Source organism: Myotis myotis, unplaced genomic scaffold (genome assembly GCF_014108235.1).
Source record: "Myotis myotis isolate mMyoMyo1 unplaced genomic scaffold, mMyoMyo1.p scaffold_m19_p_1, whole genome shotgun sequence".
In the NCBI taxonomy this organism is placed as follows: Eukaryota; Metazoa; Chordata; class Mammalia; order Chiroptera; family Vespertilionidae; genus Myotis; species Myotis myotis.
In genome coordinates this window covers 192349105-192374433 of record NW_023416313.1, presented here as the reverse complement: position 1 = coordinate 192374433, position 25329 = coordinate 192349105, and the positions used below count along the sequence as shown (strand labels likewise).

The 25329-nt window shown below is 41.6% G+C and overlaps 1 protein-coding gene across 2 annotated transcripts; it reads left to right on the top strand.

The window, feature by feature from the left end:
• Positions 1 to 2403: 2403 nt before the first annotated feature.
• On the top strand, positions 2404 to 22246 carry DHRS7 (dehydrogenase/reductase 7). Of its 2 annotated transcripts, none has more exons than XM_036309053.1 (7): positions 2404 to 2626; positions 9063 to 9215; positions 11809 to 11915; positions 13050 to 13289; positions 15768 to 15890; positions 17327 to 17542; positions 22011 to 22246. In XM_036309053.1, exons 1-7 carry the CDS (start codon positions 2494 to 2496, stop codon positions 22056 to 22058), a joined length of 1020 nt encoding a protein of 339 aa, XP_036164946.1. In that variant the 5' UTR covers positions 2404 to 2493; the 3' UTR covers positions 22059 to 22246. The 2 variants fall into 2 exon arrangements, with proteins under 2 accessions (XP_036164946.1, XP_036164956.1); XM_036309063.1 differs by lacking the exon at positions 2404 to 2626 and adding an exon at positions 5075 to 5755.
• The last annotated feature ends 3083 nt before the right edge of the window (positions 22247 to 25329 follow it).

Here is a 25329-nt window from a genome sequence, read left to right as displayed (position 1 = left end):
TATGAAAATCTTGCTGAGAATCTTCCCCAGAGGCAGCGGATTCGGAGGCTGGATTTTTCTCACTGGTGAAGAGAATGGACAATTTTGCACTGCAAAGATATTAGTTATAATAGTTGTTTTTCTGATGAGAGTAACAGATTCTTTAAACATAGTTGAATTCCAAAATGAATTATGCCTCTCTTCAGGGAAATTAAAATTTCTGATGTTGAAATTTGTATATTAATTTGTTGTTTTCATTTTCCAATGCATGAACTGCTGTTGAGGTGACATGACTGTCTGGTTTTTTTATAGTTTGGGTATTAGTCAGGGTTCTCCACAGAAATAGAACCAATAGGAAATACATACACACATATATACATATATATATACAGAAAGATTTACTGTAAGGAACTGGCTCACTGATTGTGGGGGCCATTAAGTCTGAAATTTGCCAGCAATCTGAGACTTAAGGGAGAGCTGATATTGCAGCTCAGGTTCAAAGGTGGTCTGAAGTCAGAACTCCATCTTCTTGGTCTTTTTTTTTTTCTTTCTCAAGTCCTTCAACTGATTGGATGAGAACTATCACATTATAGAGACTAATTTGCTTTTTTCAAAGTCTACTAATTTAAATGTTAATCACATCTACAAAATACCTTCATAACAGCAATTAGACAAGTGTTTGACCAAAAATTGGACACCATGGTCTAGCCAAGCCAACACATAACATTAACCATCACAGCTTATAAATTCATGTACCTAAAATTATGTATATGAGTTTACAGTAAGTACATACACTGGAATGAATGAGACATTTATACTGGACAAATTATCAGATTAAAAAGCAAAGACACATATATTTTTTTTGTTAATCCTTACCCAAGGATGTTTTCCATTGATTTTTAGAGAGAATGGACGGGAGGGGGAGAGATAGAGAAACATTAATGTGAGAGAGGCACATTGATTGGTTGCCTCCTACATCCAGGGCCGAGGATCCAGCCCTTGATGGGAATCAAACCCAGGACCCTTCAGTCTGTGGCTGGTGCTCTCTCCACTGAGCCAAATTAGCTAAGGTGCAAAGACACATTTTTGAGACTTAGACATTCAGAGCTCACATAGACTTCTTAATATGTAGGGCTGGACAGATTAGAGATTTTATTCTTTTGGTGAGTTTTTCCAGTCCTGAACCTGCTGTTCCATCTCCCACTGCCCTAATTGCAACGTGCAGCTCTGTTCCCCTTTCACCCTCCCAACAGCTGGAGTTTGTGATAGGAATCCAGTTATTCATCCGTCGTATGGTGTCTGGCTGGGAACACTAAATCTAACTCAACCCTTATATTTTACAAGAAGGGAAATAGGCTCAGAGGAAACAGTTTGTTCACTATCGCGAGACTTAGTGTGGTATTTTTAAGCATCTTATTTTAAAAGTCATTCTTCATAAGGAAGATAAACCCCTATTGCAAAGGTGACAAACCAATGAGGGCAACTCCTAGCAATATTATTGCAAGTTGTAATTGGGGTAAACAATCAGTTGAGATCAAAGTTTCGCTAGCTCACAGCTTCCTCGAGGAATCCAACACCATCTAACAATTTCTGATTCATCACAATTTAAACATTCTTATCGCTCTCACGTGCGAGGGGAACTTTATGGGTGCAGAATATACAAGTTTGTAAACAAAGTCCCTGACTTTCAGGTTGAAGTCTAAGAAATTATAATAATTGAAACAATAAGTAAGTAATAATGATACTTAATGAATAGTAATAAGTACAAAAGAATTAATTACTGTGTATGAGCCACATCACGGGCACTTTTTAAGTCATCTTCCATATTCTTTGTGCGCACAGATAAGTAGATGATTTAATCAGCTTTGCGCAGTTAAACTTCAACTGCGTCTGGCTCAGCTTCCCAATCCAAGCTCCCAGAGCTAGTGCTCATGGCCAGTTACGGCCGAAGTTGCACTTTCTGGTCCAGCAACGAGGCAAATGTCATTTGCAACGTGGTTTCCAAATTTAAGTTGACACGGGACCAATTTAACTCAGAGACTGTGTTAATTCGATGGGGGTTGGGTTGGGTCGATTTGGTGGTTTGTTCGATTCATTTAAGTTGAAGAAAAAGGGGGAGGAGGAGGCTGCGTCCTTAGGTCGAAATATTTGTGGTCTTCCTGTGCACACAACCAGAGCCCTGAAAACTGACCTCAAAACAACTGCTAAAGAATCGGTTTTGATATCACAAATCCAAGCCTTTTGCTCCTACCGCAACCCTTTCTTGGACGCACACGCAGGCTGCACTTGCGCAGCAACGGCTGGGCCGGCTACTCTCGGCCCGACGAGCGGGTACACCCCACGCCCACGCGCGCAGCGGGGGGGGGGGGGGGGGGATCCCGGAGGTGGTGCGGCGGGGCGGAGCCCGGCGGCGCTACCCGAGGGCGGAGCGGGAGGCGGACGCACGGATCCCGGAGCTGCGGCGCCGCTGGGGCGCGGTCCGTCTTCTCCCGCGGAGCCGGGCGCGCGGCCGCGATGAGCTGGGACTTGTTGCTCTGGCTACTGGCGCTGTGCGCGCTGCTCGCGTTGGTGGTGCAGCTGGTGCGCTTCCTGCGGGCCGATGGCGACCTGACCCTGCTGTGGGCCGAGTGGCAGGGCCGACGTCCAGGTGAGGGCCCGCAGCCGCCTCAGGGCAGTGCGAGGCCGGCCCCGAGCCGCCGAGATTGCGCTGCCTCCGGGTCTCTCCTGGTGCCTTGGAGCTTCCGCCTCGCCGGGCTCAGCCTTTTCCTGCGGCTGCGGGTGGGGGAGGAGGAGGCGCGTCTGCCCGTTGTTTTCTCTCCGGGTCGGCTGGACTTGCTGGACTGGGAGGGCGCCCTCAGCACCCTAAGCTGTTAGCGGGCTCCCGGGGATACTTTGAGAAATAGTGAGCGCATCCCCCCGCTTTGTAAGAGAGAGATCCCTTCTGCGGACGGGAGCTGCGTATGTCTACTTGCTGAAGTTGTTTATCCACTACTTCTCACTCTCCGGGGGTTTTGAAATGGTAAAATTTGAGATTGTCAACGGAGAACAACTGGACCTCTATAAATTGAAGAAAAAAGTTTTTATTTGGGTCAAATTGAGGACATGCCCGAGAGAAGAACTCTGCGAAGCCTTAAAACTGTGCTTTAACTTGGAAGCGTGAGGGCTGCTTGTATAGGTAGAGTGAGCGAGAAGTACATACATTTCAGAGATTAACATTTCACATCAGGTGGAAAGGATGTACAGATAAGGTTGGGTCGTCCCCCTCTTGTCATCGGGGAATCTGAAAATAGAGTTTGGAAATACTTATTCTTCAAGGCAAACTTTTTTCAGGATGCAGAAAGAACAGCACTGCTTTCTATCATTTATTTTTCATGTTGAGACTGTTGAAAAGTATATGTGATTATCCCCATGGAATATGCCCAGTAAGGAATTTGAAAGGCTCTATATTCTCCTTTGGTTACTGATTTTTAGTGAGAGCAGTTAAAACATCCTTTCTTTCTCCACATAATCCAGAGTTCGGTCCTACTTACTGGAATAGTAAAGGTATAAAGACGGAAAGGACTAAATTGGCATTTTGCCTGGAGAAAGGTCATTATTGCCATACTAAGCGGGCATTCTGCATGTCCCACCTGTATCTGTGCCCTGCTTAACATTCATTAAGTACAGTGTGCTTGGCTCTTTACAGATGTGGCCTTTATTTTTTACAAGGACTCGTACAAAGTAGGCTTTGCGAATCTTATCTTCCAGGTAGGGAAACTAATATTCAGAGAAATTTAATGACCTGCCCAAAGTTGGGATTTGGATTCATAAGGGCTGGGGGAAGTGGGTTTTCCCTGGACCAAGTTTCCAGTAGGGCAAGATTCATCATTCAGGTAGGTTTGCTTGGAAGCAAGAACTATGCTTTTAAAATGGGGCCCGGAGAGAAGGGAAGCCGTATTGCTTCCGTGAGGGTGAAAATTGGTTCTTGGGGACCGAAAAAAATCTTAGAGGGTCCCTCCAAAGCTAAAACCTACCCGACAAAATCTTATTCTTTAGTATTTAATTTCTCTCATTCCTTTTTATTGGGGGGTGGAGTAAAACTTATGCAACTGACAGTATTGAGTTCATGCAAAATACACTACACATACGCAAGGGCAGTGCTACAAAACTATGACAAATTGATGGCTGTGATTGGCAGACTCTCTCTTGATGGTTTGCTCCATCCATCTCAGCAGATGGAATGCATGTGCCTACTGGCTGCTTTGTGGATATTTGTGTTTGATCCTCAATGCTTTATATATATATTTATTGATTTCAGAGAGGAAGGGAGAGAGAGAGAGAGAGAGAGAGAGAGAGAGAGAGAGAGAGAGAGAGAAAGAAACATCAATGATGAGAGAGAATCATTGATGGGCTGCCTCCTGCACACCCCACACTGGGGACCGAGCCTACAACCTGGGCATGTGCCCTTGGCCGGAATCGAACTGGGGACCTTTCAGTCCACAGGCCAATGCTCTACCCACTGAGCCAAACTGGCTAGGGCTCCTCAGTGCTTTTTAATGAACTTGGATTTGAGAAGTAAACAAAAATAGTTTATATTTTGTTACCTAATTCTACAAAAAATATTCAACCGCTCATTATGTCAAGCATTGAAAAGGAGAAATGTTGACAATATCTAGCAGCCAGTTAAATTAAAAGTTATTTTCACATATCAAACAAAAGTTAAAAGTTAATGTTACTAAACATAACTTTTAAGAAATTTATTTAATTTCTTTCAATGTTTTACTTTTGCTGGAAAAATAACAATTTTGGAGGATTTTAATTACATTGCTCTTATATAGTTATATAATTTGCATATGTAGGTTGATACATGATCATTTATCTAAGTAAACACATTACATTAAAAGTTATACAGCAAATACAGATGTAAAAGTTAAATGTTAATGTTTAACTTTTAATTTTTAAATTTAGCTATTCTTACTGAAGAGTAACCTTGATAGAACTCCTTATGTACAGGACATAAACAGATACGTAGTATATCAGTGGAATTCAAATTCTATGGGGAGTTATTAGGAAAAAAATGACTTACAGGACTCCTGGGGGTAGGGGTGATACTGAAAAAAAGTTAAAGGAATATGGGGTAGACTCAGGTTCCAAAACAGCTCAGACTGGGTAGACCAAAGTGAAAAAAAAATTATCCTCCTTATCTTCTCTGGAGAGTTAGTTTTTGTTACTTGAAAAATAAACAGTGTACTCACACAATAGAAAATTAAAAATACAAAAGGTTATACAGTGAAAACCAAAGCTCTTGCTTTCCCAGCCGCCTCCCCCAGCTAGCCAGTCTGCCTCCCTGGAGGCCACCACATTTCCTACCTGTTATGTATCCTTCTAGAGAAATTCTCTGCATTTCCAGGCATATCTCTCTCATGATGACATTTAAGGGTGACTAATTTTAGATACTGCACCTTAGTCCAGGGAAAAATCTATGGCACGAGTCCAGAGTAGAGGAAGTCGCAGCAGCAGCACATGTGGGGCAAACTCCAGTTTTAGTTGACAGTCACCTAAATATGAGTCAACTGTGAACTGAATGCCAGAAAAATTAGGCAAGCCCGGGAGATATTTAGTGTCTTGAAGCAACAAACTGCAAACAACAACAGATGTCTTCCATAATCCGTGCCAGCCTCTGTGCTGGGCACTGGGGATCCAGCGATGACTGCTCCAGCCACTGTCCAGGCCCTCGCACAGCCTGTCTTCTGGGGAACAACCGGAGCAATTTAGTCATCTTACCCTGCTCTGAACGGTACAGACCCCCCGGGGGAATCCTGTGTCCTGCTCTGGTCAGCTCCTTTCAATAGAGCGGGACATTGACCAACTAGAGCTTGTGCCGAGGGGTGTGAGCGGAAGAGTGAGGTAACCTGATGCCATGTCATCTGAGGGAGGGTAGCAGAAATTGGAGGTGTTTATGTATTCTGTAGCCTTAGAGAAGCAAGAGGAGAGGACTTAAGGAGGGCATAACAGCTGGCTTCAAAGAAATGAGGGATTGTCATGTGCAAGACAGGCTTGAGTTATTCTTTCCGGTGCCTCCGGGCGTCAGGTGCTGGCGGGGAGAAGTTAAAGGTATATCATAACATCTCTGTTAGAATCCTTGAACTCCTTGAATGATTAGACTGGTCCAAACAAGGGGCACATGCCTCGGAGGTAACTAGCTTCCTCATCCTGTGAGGGAATGAAGCTGAGACTAGCCAACCTGGGGAGAGAATTCGCAAACTGGGTTTGGGGGTGAACTGTAAGTTCCCTTCCAACTTCGAGAATCTGCTTTCAGAGGCTTTTTAGGGAGACCGCTGTGTATGCCAGATTCTGTGGAATTGGCAAATAAAAGTTAGTGCTAAAAAAAGATTTTCTTCGTCAGGAAGGTTCCAGAACTGCAGGTGGACTAATCATTGGATTTCATCATTGGATTTCAATAATATTTGAATATTGGGGTAAAATAAAATCTTTGTTAGTCCTATGCTAATTAGTAAATAGTTATAAACAAACTATATTTACCCTAGAGTCTGAGAATTGCAGAACGTTGGGACAATCAGTAGTCGATGAATGGATAAATGACGATCTGAATTAGACATTTTTATATTCCTGAGAAAGTCCTTTAGGTGGTGGCTCAGTTGTGCCTTTCCAGGACAGCATATTGTATGATGGGAAAGCATTGTAGGCTAGACATGGTATTTGGGATGTTTCCATCCTCAGTTCAGATATTTACGTGAAACCTCTTTCCTGAGGACAAGTTGCTTTTTCTGGAATGGCTGAAAAACAGTTGGGTTGTAAAACATTGGTTATATTAAAATGCGGGCACCATAGACGGGTGGTCAGTGTGTGGACTTCGGAGCTAGATGTCCCTGGGCTCATCTCCCAGCTCTGCGAGGGCTCTTGGGTGTTTGTTCCACGGTTATTTATATTGCAGTGTGCTAGGCACTGAGGACCTAGCAAGGAACAAGGCAGATAGGGTCTCAGCCTTAAGGGAGTTTGTAGTCCAATGCGGTAAATTAATTTCTGTAAACCTCAGTTTCCTTTTTATAAAATTGAGATAATTCTTCATAAGGTTCTTCTGAGGATTTTAATAAGGTAATGCAAACACATAGGAAGTAATGAACAAAATGGTAAGTGGTTACAGTTAATAATCCATGGCCCCTGGCTGGAGAAATTGGGACACACAAATTACTGAGTGAATATCTTATGTTTTGGTTTTAAAACATCTATTTTTTTAAAAGACTTTTAGCAATGATTACAGTGGACATTTGATTAAGCACTGGGTATGAGTCACACACTGCTCTGAGAACACTACAGGTTTTAACTCATACCTTTCAACAGTTCAGTGGAGGAGTTCTTATTATTATTAATCCCATTTTCCAGTTGTAGAAAATGAAGGTTCTGAGTTCTCACACAGGAGCATTTCACTGTTGTGTGTGGTGTAGCTGGGATTTGAACCCTGGCAATTTCTGGAGCTCAGACTGTCAACCTAACAGGCTGTAGAATTGTTTGATGAAAATAGTAAACTAGTTTCCTGATTTTTTTAAAAAATATATTTCATTGATTTTTTACAGAGAGGAAGGGAGAGAGATAGAGAGTTGGAAACATCGATGAGAGAGAAACATCGATCAGCTGCCTCCTGCACATCTCCTACTAGGGATGTGCCCGCAACCCAGGTACATGCCCTTGACCGGAATCGAACCTGGGACCTTTTAGTCCACAGGCCGACGCTCTATCCACTGAGCCAAACCGGTTTTGGCGTGATTTTTAATGTTTCTAATAGAAAACCAGAAATGCACATGTTAAGTGATTCCTGGATTAACTATTTTTTAAATAAAGAACACATTTTGATGAATAAGGCACACAGGAATGTTGCATCACAGTGACTCGACACTTTCAGAGAGACAGAGGCTCTCATCTCCTGCATTGCAAACAAGTTTTTTTTCATTGGACAAAAGGAGGATAAATCACTCGTCATTGCTTTATTATTGTAACATTTTTATTTAATGAGAACATGATTGGGCAAGCAGAGTATAGCATTTCATCTCGCTGTCACGCATTTCATAGTGGGTGAACCACCGGATTCTCCTAGGATGAAAGCGGAGGCATTTGGGGGAACATTTTTACAAAAGGACCTGTACTTGATAGGCATCAGATATGACTGACAGAGGGGGAACGTATGACTTTCAAAGTCCAGGGTGGTTTCGCCATACCATAGAGTAGGACTTAGCATATTCAGATTCATTATCAATACCTCCATTGCAAGAAATTAGAATAATAGAATTGACAACTGGATAGGACCTTTAGTAATCATCTTAATCTGAATCCCTCGTTTTATGGAGAAGGAAAGTGAGAAAGTGAGTCTAGGCAGACTTTCTATTTACTTAGCCTTACTTTTTCTCCATCAAATACATAGATGAGTAGAGCCTTGAAGTCAGACCATGGAGTTATAAGGTTTACCTTGAAGTAAAGTTTGGAAAACTCACCCAAGAGTCTGAATACACAAAATAAAAGAATTGATAACTGTTACCAATATGATTTATATCCATGCTTTTTTTTAATTGCGTAGGAGTTGTTTTCTTAGGATATTTAATAAAAAAATTAAAAATCACTTTATTGAGGTATGATAATCATATAAAAGTGCACATAGCCCAGTTGGTGTGGCTCAGTGGTTAAGCCTCGATCCATGAACCAGGAGGTCATGGTTCAATTCCCAGTCAGAGCACAAGCCCAGGTTGCAGGCTCGATCCCAGTAGCGGGCGTGCAGGAGGCAGTCGATCCATGATTCTCTCTCATCATTGATGCTTCTATCTCTCCCTCGCCCTGAAATCAATAAAAACATATTTTTAAAAAAATGCACATAGTTTTACAAACAACTTGAGTGTGGGGAGAAGTATACATCTGTGAGACTATCACCATAATATCAAGGCCATTAACAGAATATTTAAAATTTTAAGTTCCACGCATTATATATTCATAATGAGGGGTATGGTTTAAAATACTTTTTTGGGGGGATAATCTCTGGATATGGGTGTAATCCATAGCTTATTTTCTCCCCTCACTCCTTACTCCTTTCTCAATAGAATGGGAGCTGACGGACATGGTGGTGTGGGTGACGGGAGCATCCAGTGGCATTGGTGAGGAGCTGGCTTACCAGCTGTCGAAACTAGGAGTTTCTCTGGTGCTGTCTGCCAGGAGAGTGCAAGAGCTGGAAAGGGTGAAAAGAAGATGCCTTGGTAAGTAAATCTGAAACAGCAATAAATCAGAATCCAAACTCAAATACAGTTCGGGGAATTTCAGCAGTAAGACTGGGATTTTCCTGGGCAGTATATTCTGGTTCCAAATGCTCCAAGTGTTTTGGCCCAAATCCTCTTCCTTTTGGCATCTCTTAACTAGCTGCCCTTGTCTTTTTCTTCCCTTTTTCTGCCCCTTTTCTACTGCCTTTCTACTTTTTTTTGCATTGCCTCTTGGCATTAGGGAGGGACCACCAATTCTCTCAAATGTTGATGGATTTTTAGAAATCACATAAATGTTTTATATTTTTGACTTAAAGAAGGAATAGTTTGGTTCTTATGTATGACACACATGTTAAGCACAGAAATTTAATTAGAAAGGATCCTGACACATTCTGCTAAAATGTCAGATATTGAAGTCATATAGGATGATATAAAATTTTTGTTATAAAGGATGAAGTTTAAAAAATGCAACTTGAGACAATATTTTCATATTGCTATATGTTGCAACAATATTTATTTTTGTTTGTGTTTTAACGTAGTTATGTTCACATTGAAAGCAGCCTTATGTAATAAAGTTATAATTTCTCACGGACACTTAGTATCTAAACTGAGATAATTTTGAATTTTCCAGCAGACCTTTTTTTTGGTCATCTACCTATCATTCTTTTTTTTTTAAAATATATTTTATTGATTTTTTACAGAGAGGAAGGGAGAGAGATAGAGAGTTAGAAACATCGATGAGAGAGAAACATTGATCAGCTGCCTCCTGCACATCTCCCACTGGGGATGTGCCCGCAACCCAGGTACATGCCCTTGACCGGAATCGAACCTGGGACCCTTCAGTCCGCAGGCCGACGCTCTATCCACTGAGCCAAACCGGTTTCGGCTACCTATCATTCTTTAGAAACCTTTCTTTCACTTTGCTGATGGAACTAACCACCCAGAAATGAGTCAGTTGTGAAAGCTACTAGGGCCATTTCAGGACACTGAGTTCAAAGGCCTCTGGTGTTTCTGCCCTGGGCCATTTCTTTCTTTGCTTTTGTTGTTTGTTTTGTTTGTTAATCCTCACCTGAGTTTATTTTTTCTATTGATTTTGAAAGTGAAAGTGTGGGGGGGTAACATCGATGTGAGAGGCACACATTGATTGGTTGCCTCCCACATGCGCCCTGTCTGGAGCTGGGGAGTGAACCTGCAACCCAAGTATGTGCCCTTGACCAGGAATTGAACCTGTGACCCTTTGCTGTGCAGCCAATGCTCTACCCACTGGGAAACACCTGCCAGGGCTGGGCCATTTCTTATGGTAGTTGCTCTTCCGCTGTCGAGACCTGCAATTCCTGTACTGGCAAAAATGAATCGTATCAGCATTTATTAGTTGGAATGAAGCTGATTGTTTTATCTGTCAGACAACTGGTGCAAACTTTTCTCTTTCTTTTAAAATAGTTAATGTTTTACAATTTACTCCTTTGCCCATAAAGCCTTTACATATCTCTCTACTTGCTTGTTTTTTCTTACTGGCACTACTTATTGTATTCCAAGGTTAGAGTTCACGAGAAAAATATTTTTTTTTAATGAACAGAAATAGAAAGGGCTATATAGTCCAACATGTTTCCTGGTTGGGAATTCCAGGATTATGTATTTTTCCTTGTGCGCTTCTGGGATCCTTAGCCTCTGGAAGGAAGCTTTTATGTGTCATGTCACCAGAGGGCTCTGAGCTTCTTCCTCATCTTAAGCATAAACTTTGTTTTTCTTTTTTTTTCTTTTTTTAAAAATATATTTTATTGATTTTTTACAGAGAGGAAGGGAGAGAGATAGAGAGTTAGAAACATCGATGAGCTGCCTCCTGCACATCTCCTACTGGGGATGTGCCCGCAACCCAGGTACATGCCCTTGACCGGAATCGAACCTGGGACCTTTCAGTCCTCAGGCCGACGCTCTATCCACTGAGCCAAACCGGTTTCGGCATAAACTTTGTTTTTCAATGTGTGTAAAAGAGCAACTAACTTTGTGAACTTATCATAAAACAAAAGTGCCTCTGTACTTTAAAGAAATTGCTCCCAAAATTTTTCTAAAATATATTTTTATTGATTTCAGAAAGGAAGGGAGAGGGAGAGATAGAAACATCAGTGATGAGAGAGAATCACTGATTGGCTGCCTCCTACACACCCTCTCCTGGGGATCGAGGCCAAAACCCAGGCATGTGCCCTGACCTGGAACTGAACCATCACCTTCTGGTTCATAGGTCGACACTCAACTGCTGAGCCACATGGACTGATCCCTCGCAATTTTTTTTTTTTTTTTTTAGCATGTAGTACTGTCTTGACTTCTTCTAGAGTCTGTTCCAACATTAGACTGTTTATATACAAGTTGAGGAGAGCTATTCAATTTCCTGTGTACCCAGCCAGCTTTTATCCGATAAGATGTTGCCACATTACCACCAGTCCTCTTCTTGATCACTGAGAAACTCTTCTGCAGAACCACTCAGAAATGAGTTTGTTGCCAAGTCTGGTTGTAGGATGGATGTTAATGCAAGTAGCAAAGAGCTTGATTGAACTGTTGCATGACTTCCACGCTAATTTTTAGTGTCTTTATTTAGAGAATGGCAATTTAAAAGGAAAAGACATACTTGTTTTGCCCTTTGACCTGACTGACATAAGTTCGCATGAAGTGGCGACCAAAGCGGTTCTGCAGGAGTTTGGTAAAGTAAGTAGCATTTTGAATTGACATGTTTTGCTTTGAAGTAACTGCAAAGAGATTCCCATTTGTGGTGCTTTCATTAAAAGGGCTTTAGGCAAATGGGTCTATGCAGTGAGATCAAGGCCCATGAGCTGGGCCTTTTAATCTCTGAGTTGTTGGCTTTGTGAAATTAGTACTTTTCATACCTTAACAAATATTAACTCCTCCTTGTAGAACAAAAGAAGCTACAAATTCAGTGCCTTTTATTTATTTTTTATTTTTAATTTTTTAAAAATGTATTTTATTGATTTTTTTACAGAGAGGGAGAGGGATAGAGAGTTAGAAACATCCATGAGAGAGAAACATCGATCAGCTGCCTCCTGCACACCCCCTGCTGGGGATGTGCCCGAAACCAAGGTACATGCCCTTGACCGGAATTGAACCTGGGACTCTTCAGTCCATAGGCCGACGCTCTAGCCCAGGGGTGGGCAAACTTTTTGACTCGAGGGCCACAATGGGTTCTTAAACTGGACCGGAGGGCCGGAACAAAAGCATGGATGGAGTGTTTGTGTGAACTAATATAAATTCAAAGTAAACATCATTACATAAAAGGGTACGGTCTTTTTTTTTTAGTTTTATTCATTTCAAGCGGGCCGTAGTTTGCCCACGGCTGCTCTAGCCACTGAGCCAAAATGGTCAGGGCTTTTTTTTTTTTTTAAAAATATATCTTATTGATTTTTTACAGAGAGGAAGGGAAAGGGATAGAGAGTTAGAAACATCCATGAGAGAGAAACATCCATCAGCTGCCTCCTGCACACCCCCTACTGGGGATGTGCCCGCAACCAAGGTACATGTCCTTGACCAGAATCGAACCTGGGACTCTTCAGTCCACAGGCCAACGCTCTAGCCACTGAGTCAAAATAGTCAGGGCGCCTTTTATTTTTATGACATTACTTTCCATAAAGAGTCACCTAAAATAGAAATTTAATTTCATGGATGAATTCTAATTTTTATTTTATATTTTTATTACTGACTCTGAAAATACACCAGTCTTTTCCAGTGACTCTTCAAGTTATCAGTCTAAGTAACCACCCCTAGGGATTCCATCAATCCATCAACAGGTCATCACCAAAGTGCCTCTTTTCTAATTGTACTGTCTAGATCGACATTCTGGTCAACAATGGTGGAAGATCCCAGCGTTCTCTGTGTGTGGAAGCCAGCATGGATGTCTACAAGGAGCTGATAGAGCTTAACTACTTAGGAACCGTGTCCTTGACAAAGTGTGTTCTGCCTCACATGATCGAGAGGAAGCAAGGGAAGATTGTAACTGTGAATAGTGTCATGGGTATTATGGCTGCGCCCCTTTCCAGTGGATATTGTGCAAGCAAACATGCTCTTCGGGTAAGTCTGCTCAAACAAACTTTGATAGAACTGACCTGAATGTACATGGGGGGATATGGCCATCACTGTAAGAGGTCATTGGAACTGGGCGTGATGTGGAGAGACAGAGAGAACCCCAAGGAGACCTTTGATAGATGACATTCCCAGAAAATGCTAAAAAAGACTTAAGCCTCACATGCCTCTTTGTAATTCACCAAACATGTATTGAATACCTACATTGTGTCATACACTGCCAACAGATCCTGGGAATATAAAGATGAGATATGGTCCCTGCCCTCAAGAATTATAGTCTAGTCAATATGTCACCCATCCCCTTCTCCTCATTCCTACCATATCTTCTTGGCAAATTTGGGGTCTACCCCTCACTTCTTTACATACTTCAGGATGTACGTTTCCTCCCCATTTCTGTGACTTATTTTTCCTTTCCCCTTTTAGGTGGGGTTTATCTTACCTGGTCTAAATATATCTGTAAGCATGTCAAAAATAGGAACTACCCACTAGATGTTTAGCCTTGATCTTCATATCCCTTGCTGGGTTTAGCTTTGACTCAATTTACCCTGGGTGCATTGGAAGAAGAAAATCTAGTCAAGACAGAGGCTAGGAGAAAAGCTTGGTTTGGTTTGCTTAACTTATGAGATGTGAATATTAGAAACGTATGAATTTTTAATGTTGGCTAAGAGTGGATGTGAAGAAATGTTATTAAAGTGCAACATGGAACAAATTAGATCATAAGGCCAAGAGGAGAAGAATGATTAAAGGAGACACACAATTTATAATTAATGCTGTTGAAGGTCAGTTTACATAGAATGTTTCACTGTTGGAATAATAAGATGAATAGCTGACTGATCATCAGCTTCATGAAAATTTGAAGCTTTAGTTCCTTAGGACGTCCTTTCTGTTGTGGAAAGTAGACAGTTGAAGAGAGTGATGCAATGGAATGCTACACTGATGATTTCCTCATATCTGGCACTATAAGGTATCAGCCACTTCCTGCAGAGCAGTTGGGCAAGTCTCAGGCTGGTAGATGAGGGAAAGCAGCTACACCATCTGTTTGGCACCAAGTATCTCATAAGACATGCAGGATGTTTTCAGTCAGATAATGTGAGGTGTTTGGCCTGCCCTCCAAGACTCACTGTTTTGTTACTGGACTTGATGCTCTGACCCCATGTGGCAGATTGAGACTAGTTGCTTATACCAGTAGCTGAACTCTGAAACCAGAAGGCTCCTTGAAGAGCACGTTTCCTTCCTCGATGCCCAGCAAGCTGTAGAGTGAACTTGTTTATCACTGAAACGTTCACACGCTATACTAGGTGTGATTTCAAACAAGGAGAGGTGCTGATGTTTGATGTGTTGGCTCTCATGGTGTCTGTCCTCTCTCCCCTTTGCTAAAGCGGGGCGGAAAACTAAGGTTTTGGGAGTTCATTCACTTAGCCTTTTCCCCTGTCCATCTGAGTTAGGCACTGTGTGTGTCTCTGACAGCATGGATCCTCACAGGCCCTATTTGTTAGAGATCAGCATTAAGGGCTGGCAAAACTATTTAATGTTGTTGGATCACAGATAAATGTACCCTGGGTTAGCTGTTTAGGCTTTTCAGTAGTTAATTCAGCTTCTAGTCTTGGACCATTTCCTAAATTAGGAAAAGAGATTAGGGAAAGATGTTTACTCCCTGTTTGGGTTAGAAATGGCCAGTATCTTTAAGTCTAGAGCAGTGGTTCTCAACCTTCTGGCCCTTTAAATACAGTTCCTCATGTTGTGACCCATAAAATTATTTTCGTTGCTACTTCATAACTGTAATGTTGCTACTGTTATGAATTGTAATGTAAATATATGATATGCAGGATGGTCTTAGGCGACCCCTGTGAAAGGGTCGTTCGACCGCCAAAGGGGTCGCAACCCACAGGTTGAGAACCGCTGGTCTAGAGGGTCTTAACCACCCAGAAAAGATGGATGTTGGCTGAAACTAATTGTCTGTTAAACTAGTAATAAATATAAAAAGTTGAATTTTTCCTTGAGAGTTTGTTAAGTACTAATCCCTCTCACTCCCTCTTGCCCCAATATGGGCACCTTAAACCACCTTGAAGGATAAAAAGAAACCAAATCTGAGTGATTTTCAGTGGGAAACATGCACCCCTTTCGGAGTGGGGACATGGGGACTGGTCTAAGGAGGGTGTATCAGAATCTCCAGGGGGCAGTTTTTCACCTATCCAGTGCTTGCCTACCCTAAAAATCACTGATGGCCTGATCCACCACATCCAAACAGGTGAGCCACTCATACCCGGAAAGAGCTGAGAATGCTTTTCTTGATTGCCTCCAGTCTTAAGGTTAAAAATGGCTAATAAGATTGCACAATTACATTTCCTGTGCTTTATTCAGGCATTTCAGAACATATAATGTGCTGCTTATTGTCCTTCATAGTCAAAGACAAGTAATTTCATGAGATGTGTCTGTATTTATTTTATTTGCTTTATTTTATATTAGGGTTTTTTTAATGGCCTCCGAACCGAACTTGCCACGTACCCAGGTATAGTAGTTTCTAACATTTACCCAGGACCAGTGCAGTCGAATATTGTGAAGAACTCCCTACGCAATGATACCACACAGGTAAGCATTTCTTGTTGGGGTATAATTTGAATGGTTTCCTAGTCATATGTAGGTTTTGTATCACTGTGCCTCAGGTTTTCATGTTAGAACTGCTTATGACTTACTTATAAACCTTAACTCATAGCATTAGGAAAATTGTTAAGGTTAGCTGAGAGTGTTTTAGCAGCCAGTTTTAACAAAGGCTAAAGAAATTGCTGAGATAGTACTGGCAAGTGACCCACTATTATGTGATCTAAAAAACCCAGTTTCTATAAATTCATAAATTATAGCAACACTGAGAGGTTCTGTGTGGCTGAATTTCAGTATATTAACCTGACTGGGCTTTTAAAGAGGAATCCCAGTGAAGGAGCTTAGAAAAACACTTTTGGTAATTTTATTTTAGCCTCACCCAAGTCTGTTTTCCTCAGCTCAGATTACACATCACAAAGTGATTTATCAAATGAATAGCACACGTCTCACGAAGAATCCAGTGTCGCTCAGTAATACCAAAATCCCTCTAAAAACCATGACATTTTCCTTCTTCATTAAGATCTATTTCTACTGAGACATAAGTCTGTATATGCTTCTATGTAAATGTTAACAGATATAATTTATATTTTCACATTTTTTGTGGAGGTTCTAAGGTAAAATAGAATCATCACCCAATTATAGGAATCAAGGGACTTGGCATGTAGACCTGGTTATTGTAATGATCTGTGTGAGCACGGATGAATTGCTACCTTTCTGGGCCTCAGTTTGTTTATTGATAGAATGGTAGTGGGTTAATTAGATGAGCAGTGCCAGATTTGTTCACTACCAAGAAACCACTTTTATCTTTTTGCTGTTTTACCCCCATGGACTCTATGTTTTATAGACTTCCATTTGTTAAATGTATGTGTTAATTTGCTTAAAGATTTTTATTACTAAAGTGATATATAATTATCATTAAGTACATTAAGATGATACAATTGTAGCCGAAACCGGTTTGGCTCGGTGGATAGAGCGTCGGCTTGCGGACTGAAAGGTCCCAGGTTCGATTCCGGTCAAGGGCATGTACCTGGGTTGCGGGCACATCCCCAGTAGGAGATGTGCAGGAGGCAGCTGATCGATGTTCCTCTCTCATCGATGTTTCTAACTCTCTATCTCTCTCCCTTCCTCTCTGTAAAAAATCAATAAAATATATTAAAAAAAAAAAAAAAGATGATACAATTGTAATTAAAAGCCAAAAACCTTCATCTTTTAGTTAGCCTGTACAATCTTATCTGGTAAGTGTGTGTTTCCTGTTAGGCTTTTGGGAATAATATAGACACCTATTAGTATCCACTGGGGTCTGAAGAGGTATGAGGTCACATTAAAAAGTCAACTAGATGACTTCTGGGTCCTTTCTAGCTTAAAAGTTCTGTGAAATACCTTGTATAAATACTCACCATTCACTTAATTTTTAAAATATTTCTTAGGCTGTGCATAGTGATGGAGACCAGTCCTACAAGATGGTGACCAGTCGGTGCGTGCGGCTGATGTTAATCTGCATGGCCAATGACTTGAAAGAAGTTTGGATTTCGGAACAACCTTTCTTGGCAATGGCGTATTTGTGGCAGTATATGCCAACCTGGGCCTTGTGGGTAACAAACAAATTAGGGAAGAAAAGGATTGAGAACTTTAAGAAGGGTCTGGTAAGAACAATTTATAAGTTTCTTAATACATATCAATCTTTAGGAAAGTATGAAATTTTCTAGTGCTTAAAAACTTTTCTTACTAACTCTGCACTAATCTCATGATATCAATACAAAAGATACTAGACGTATTCTATGCCCCATGCATATCTGTTGGTTTATTATAAATTACTACTGGTCTTGGAGAAAAAAGTTTTCTACAAGGTTAAAATCAAATCAGAGATTGCCATTTTTGCTTCTACACTCATTGTTTGACCAGTGTATGTGCCAAACGCGCTTTCTCCTCACAAACGCTTACTCATCCTATAAGTCTCAGCTCTGGTGTCCCCTCCATGGGTTGGTATCTGGCCTCCCCTCTTATTTCTCCCCAGGACCACGTGAACTTTGCCCAGTGCTTACCAGTTACTGTGCTGTTAAAACTGATGCACTCTCACTGGGTAGTGCTGGTTCTTTTGACTTGATCCAGAAGCACTCTGCACATGTGAGCTGTGCCTATGTCCACGTCTAAGAAAATATGCTGATCACTCATTCAACAGTCATTCTTTAGAAAAGTGAGGAATATTATGAACTGTTTCTGAGAAAATTGTGACCAACAAAAGAGTTAAATATATAAACAGCACAGGAAATGTAAGGAGTTACGCCAAAAATTATAGATCTGGTTACACAAAGAAAGGTTATTTCTGTGAATGGTTTTGTTTTTTTGGTTTTCTTAAAATATATTTTATTGGTTTTTTACAGAGAGGAAGGGAGAGGGATAGAGAGTTAGAAACATCAATGAGAGAGAAACATCGATCAGCTGCCTCCAGCACGCCCCCTACTGGGGATGTGCCCACAACCAAGGGACATGCCCTTGACCAGAATTGAACCTGGGACCCTTCAGTCCGCAGGTCTACGCTCTATCCACTGAGCAAAACTGGTCAGGGCAGGATGGTTTTATTGTTGAAGTATGTCTCTGAGTGATACTACTTTTTTAAAGAAAGAATTTAGTAGGGATCCTATCTAATAAAAGAGAAACATGGTAATTGGCGTACGACCGCTACCCTTCCCATTGGCTAATCAGGGCGATATGCAAATTAACTGTCAGCCAAGATGGCAGCCGGCAGCCAGGCAGCTTGAAACTAACATGAGGCTTGCTTGCTTCAGTGACGGAGGACTCCAACGTTCCCCGCCTGCCGCTGCAGGCCTCTGAGCCTGCAGTTTGAAACATTTTAACAAATATATCTCAGAGCTGGAGTCAGAGCTGGAGTTATACATTGTTTCAAACCGAAACAAACCAGATACCTACTTTCAGCAGCGGAGGCCTAAGAGCTGGAGCCTCAGAGCTAAAGCTGGCCCAGAATAAAAAAAAGAAAAAGAAAAAAAGGAGCGGTTGGGAGCTTCAGTTGGCCTGAAAACAGCACTCAGCCCCTCACCCAGACTGGCCAGGCACCCCAGTGGGGACCCCCACCCTGAAGGGTGTGTGACCAGCTGCAAACAGCCATCATCCCCTCACCCAGGCTGGCCAGGCACCCCAGTGGGGACCCCCACCCTGATCCAGGACACCCTTCAGGGCAAACCAGCCGGCACCCAACCGTGCACCAGGCCTCTATCCTATATAGAAAAAGGGTAATATGCCTCCCAGCACCAGGATCAGCAGAGCCGAGAGGCCTCCCGGCACCGGGATCAGCGTGACAGGGGGCAGCGCCCAAACCCCCTGATCGCCCTGTAGCTCTGTGTGTGACAGGGGGTGGGGCCACAACCTCCCTATCTGCCCTGCTCTGTTTGTGACAGGGGAAGACACCCCAACCTCCTGATCAGCCCTGCTCTGTGCCTGATACGGGGGAGCTCCCCAACCTCTGATTGCCCTGCGGCTCTGTGTGTGACAGGGTGCGGCGCCCCAACCCCCTGATGGGCCCTGCTCTGTGCTTGACAGGGGGTAGCTCCCCAAACCCCTGATCGACCCTGCTCTGTGCGTGACAGGGTACGGAGCCCCAAACCCCCTGATGGGCCCTGCTCTGTGTGTGACGGGGCAGCGCCCCAACCCCCGGATTGGCCCTGCTCTGTGCGTGATAGGGGGTGGCGCCGCAACCTCCCCATTGACCCTGCCTTGAGTGTGACAGGGGGCGGTGCCCCAACCCCCCAATCAGCCCTACCCTGAGCGTGACTGAGGGTGGCATCGCAACTTCCCAATCTGCCCTGCTCTGTGCATGACAGGGGGAGGCGCCCCAACTCCCCAATCGGCCCTGCTCTGAGCCCGACCAGGGGCTGCACCTAGGGATTGGGCCTGCCCTCTGCCACCCGGGAGCAGGCCTAAGCCAGCAGGTCGTTATCTCCCGAGGGGTCCCAGACTGCGAGAGGGCACAGGCCAGGCTGAGGGACCCCCTTCCCACCGAGTGCACAAATTTTTGTGCACCGGGCCTCTCGATATATAAAGAGAATTCTAAAATGGGATCATACCATGTGTATCATTATATAACCTACCACTATTTAAGCAATCCATGAATTGCCATACATTTATTTTACTTCAACTTTTTGTAGGATAGTAAAATGAATTAGTGAAAAAAAGCAAAAATGCTTAAAACAAAATGCTTAAAAAGACTTAAAGGTTATAAAACTTCCATACTGCACTAACCTCTCCGGAGCTTGAAAAACCATAAAGGTGAGGGGGTTGGGGGGAGGAGTTACACATTTTCTACCAACTTGTACTATGGACCAGTTTTCTTTGGGCCACATCGTTTATAAGTATTTTGGTAATGTTGGGGTTTGGTGGTGTAAGATGGGTCTAAAGGTAGAACTTCATCAAAGATAACATCTAAGTTTTATGGAGTACAGCTGATAGAGTGGTACTGTGCCCACTGATGGATAAGAATCCAGGGGGAAAGTCTATCTTACTAGAGGTGACGGCATCCTGGTGCCAGGCTACCCTACTGGTCCCAAGATCTCAGGCAAGTTACTTCTCTGTTAATCAATATCCCCATCTACAAAACGAGATTACTGATGACAATAGCATCTAGTCATAGTATTGTCATTGAGATTGAATGAGTATGTGGAAAACTCTAAAAACACATGTGGAATGTTATACTTACTAAGGATTAGCTGTTAATGCTTTCATTTTGATGGTACAGGGATACTAAGCTAATAGATAGTGCAGATCAAAGTTAAATAAGAGGCCAGAGAGATAGTACATTATAGAAATAGTTGTTTCAGAGGGAAAAGAAGGACCAGGGGCTAGAGCAGCCATGGGCAAACTATGGCCCGCGGGCCGGATCCGCCCGTTCGGCTGTTCTATCCGGCCCGCTGAGCCGAAAGAGCGGAGGGTTCTCTTGCTCTCCCCTCCGCTCCTTCACCAGCAGCAGTGTTAACATGGCAACGTCGGGAAACACGGCCGCAGCTCCTTCTTCTGAGTCCAGTTTAAGAACCCACTGTGGCCCTCGAGTCAAAAAGTTTGCCCACCCCTGGTAGAGTTTCAGTCCTACTGTAGCAGATGTTATTTTGTTTTATTTACACAATATCTAACTATAAATATAAACATCACTCAGTAAATCTAGCATTTGATTACATCTAACCTTTGCTAACAGTAATGGCCTTTCTCTTCCTACCACTGTCTTTAATATATTGTTTATTACATGGTCTTACTGCTTTATTACTTTTTAAGGATAAACTGGACATCATTTTGTTTCCCACTACCATTTCTGAGATATCATACCTCATTCTTTACACAAAACCATGGGAACTAAAAAATTGTTTCTCACTTTTTTTCCTCAATTCTCTCCTCCCTGCTTCTTTCCTCCACATTATTTTCTATTACATATATCCATCTCCTTAATTTGATTTGTTTATAAGTATCTAAGTTAAGAGAATGCTAATATAGCTTTATTCCAAATTAAATGTAGTTGGCAGTAGTACTTGAATTTGTTTCTGTCCTTGAGGCTAGGAACACTATGTCTGTAACTTTGATGAATTTTTATTATTTTAAGAAATCAAGAACAATAGCTGCATTGAATTTTGTGTTTTATTTTTTTGTCTTAGTGCAAGTTCTTGGAAGTGGTAAATGCGTATCTTCCCAAATGAAATGTTACATCCTTAGGGATGAATGAGTTGCTTTGTTTTCTATTTTAAGCAATAGAACTAAAAGTTCACAAGACATTTTAGAGTCATCTATCAAATATTTCTATTCTAAATATTCTGATTCTTTGTAATTATTAAGACAAATCAGTGTAGGTATGCTACTCTAGAGGAGTAATAGAGATTTCACAAAATGGCATGAGCAGATGCTTACCAGTGATAGAGGAGATAATGATGCTAAGTCCATTTTCTAGATCTAGAATTTTAGCTATGATTTTTATTCTAATTTAAGCATTTGCTCAGGTTTTATAAGGATTCTCAACAGTGAATCATAACTATAGAGCTCCTTAAAACAGAAGGAATTGTCAAAAACGGGGGTAAATTCAAGGTGGCACTGACTCATGTTGCTGTCACTTTGTTTCAGGATGCAGATTCTTCTTATTGTAAAATCTGGAAGACAAAACATGACTGACAGAGTACTTGCATTTTCAAGCCACTGGAGGGAGAAATGGAAACCATGAAAACAGCCATCTTCTTGTGCACAGAAGACCAACTTGTGAATTTACTTCTTAATACATACAACTTCCCTTCCAACATGTAATAAACAACAAATAAAAGATTACTCTGACACTTTCAATAAAGATGGTAATACGTACTACATTCTTGGATAAGAGAGCATTTTAACGTACTCTGGCATTTATGCTTAAAATCTACGTTAGTGGAATGCTAATCAAAGAATTATAGAAATCCATTAATGTAAATGTAGGGACTATTCCACGAAGCTGAGTGCTGGGTAATGAGCATATGTGAAGAAATATCTAAATGGTCCTGCCACCAAGGTGCTTACACTCTCTTAGAAGAATTGACAGGAAGTAGTACTCCTAGCAGCCATGATTTATAAAACACCTGTTAATATGCTATTTGTTGTACTGGGGTGCTTTTTAAAAAATATATTTTTATTGATTTCAGAGAGGAAGGGAGAGGGATAGAAACATCAATGATGAGAGAGGTCATGGGTTGGATGCCTCCTGCACACCCACTTCTGGGGATCGAGCCCACAACCCGGCATGTGCCCTTGACCAGAATCGAACCCGGGACTCTTAAGTCGGCAGGCCAACGCTCCACCCACTGAGCCAAACGGGCCAGGGCTGAGGTGCTTTTTATTAATTCATTTATTCCTCATGAAAGTACACTAAAGTAGGTGGTATTATCTTCCTTTGTAGAGGAAGAAAGAACATGCCCAAAGCAAGTCGGTATTACTTTCCCAAGGTCCCAGGGCTAGTAAGGGGTAAAGTCAAGATTAAACTCCAGGAGGAATCCATTGGTAACCCCTTACTCTATAATTAATTTTACTTTAATCTTTAGCACCTTACAGTAGATAACATGCATAGGCCACAATAGAAAATCAACAAATATTCCTTAACTATCTACTGTCAAAAGGGGGGTATAACAGGAGAAAATCATGGTTCTTCTTTATAAGCAGTTCACAGTTTAGCTATAGCCAAGGTAACATACATAAAGTAACTGTAGAATAGTTGTTGAAGTTTGAGGCCACCCTGGTGGCTATCCTTGGGAAAGGGGGATGATGGAGGTACACCATGGGGTACAGCAAGTAAAAGCAATGGAATAAATGGACACAGCAACATGGATTTGTCCTAGAAACATGATGATGAGTGAAGAAAGAACACAAGTATATTTATACACAAATTGATGTGCAAAGAAGGTAGTGCTCATTTTGCAAGAAAACACAAAGAAAAGATAAACAGATGTATTACAATGATTGCTTAGGATGGGGAGAGAAATGGGGGGTGTAGTATGGGGATAAAATGTAATAAACGTGATGGAAATTATGATTAATAAATCAACACTGCATCTGGGGTAAAACCAAAAATACAGATTGTGGAACAATTCTACAATGGTACAAAATAACGTGTGGCATGGTACAGACTATAGTGCAAAGTTCAGAAAAGGGAGAAATGTGTGGATGGATTAGTGTGGAAACTTTACACAGAAGGTGTGACTTGCACTAAGCCTTTCAAGGGTGGCATTTATACCAAAAGAGGCTTTAGGTGGTAGGGGTCCAGGGCAGTTTTGTTTTACTTGTCATTGAATCTTCAGTGCTTGGCATTGTACTTGCCAACGTTTTGCAGCGGTTCTCGACCTGTGGGTTGCGACCCCTTTGGCGGTTGAACGAACCTTTCACAGGGGTCGCCTAAGATCATTCTGCATATCAGACATTTACATTACGATTCATAACAGTAGCAACATTACAGTTATGAAGTAGCAACAAAAATAATTTTATGGTTGGGTCACAACATGAGGAACTGTATTTAAAGGGCCAGAAGGTTGAGAACCACTGGTAGGGCTTGTTGAGCTTCTCTAAGTCAGGCATTCTTTGCCTCCAGAATGTCTCGAATGAAAACTCACAGAGACTGAAATTAGCATAATACGGGGATAAAGGAAAAGGGAATTCAGTTTGCTTAATTACACCAGCCAATGAGTGGTAGAAGATGTATAAATAATTTGAATGATTTTTAGAAACTCATCCGTATGGTGTTTTTCTATAGCATGTAATTAATACCTATATGTAACTCCCCCCCTCCACCCCCAATCCTCAGGCTCTTTTGTCAGCAGCCCAAGACAGAAAGGCAGATTTTTGTCAAAGTACATTTTCTCAAATATAGTCAAGAACTGTGAACCCAAGTGTTTCCATATTGACTTTTTAAAAGTTTATTATTTTGCACTGACATTTCATTTTTTAATTATTATCTCCAATGGGTTCTTAAACTTGATGAATATATTTTTCAGTTTGAGATTTGCCAATTCTTCTGTATAGTGTCTAATTCTCTGCTGAAACTTTCAATTTTGTGTTTTATATCTTTAAACGTACCAAGCGTAATAATTTAAGCCTGTGCTTAAAAACCTCACTAACTGGATGCCCTGTGAGTATGTTCATATTCGCTATCATTTTTCTTGGGCTTTTGATCATGTTGTCTCCTCAAGTGCTTTATTTTAGATCGTCTAGTACTAAATTTGAAAAATTATAAAAATAACTTGAAAAGTCAGTTGAGAGAAGAATTATATTTGCTCTGTGTAGTGGGTAGGTACACTAGGCACCCAGGGTCACCTTAATCCAGTTTAGGAATTGCGAAGATTCAAACTGCATCTATTTTTTGTTCACCCTTAAAATTAGGATGTAGTCTTTGAGGTCCCAATCCTATGTGTGGTCAGTTACTCAAGTCCTCCCTTCCTATGAGAGCTCTGGACTCCAATTTTTATCCCTTTAACTACACAGCAAGGCTATAAAAGTGTTTAGCTTCTCAGGTTCTCAACCACTTCCCTCCTGAACTGCAAATGCTCCTAGAAGAGAAGCAGCCCAACTGCTGAACTCAGGTCTAAGTTTCATTTTGCCTTGGATCTTGTTGATGTAATTCTTCATTATCTTATTGGTCCTCTGATACCTTTAAGTTTAGTTTAAAATATTATTTTGCCCAGCTTTACTAGTTGTTCTCTGTGAGATGGCTGCTGTGGATTACCTAGACACTACTAAAAGTAGAAGTCAGAAAATCAGGTTTTAGGGAAAATTCAACAAGGTCACTTTTGAATACATCAGATAGAGAAAACTAACTTATAAGTGCAAAGAAAAGAGGTTGATTTTACATAAATATAGGGTGGGGCAGAAGTAGTTTTACAGTTCGTATGTAAAATCCTATATAATAAAAGTCTAATATGTTAAGTGTCCA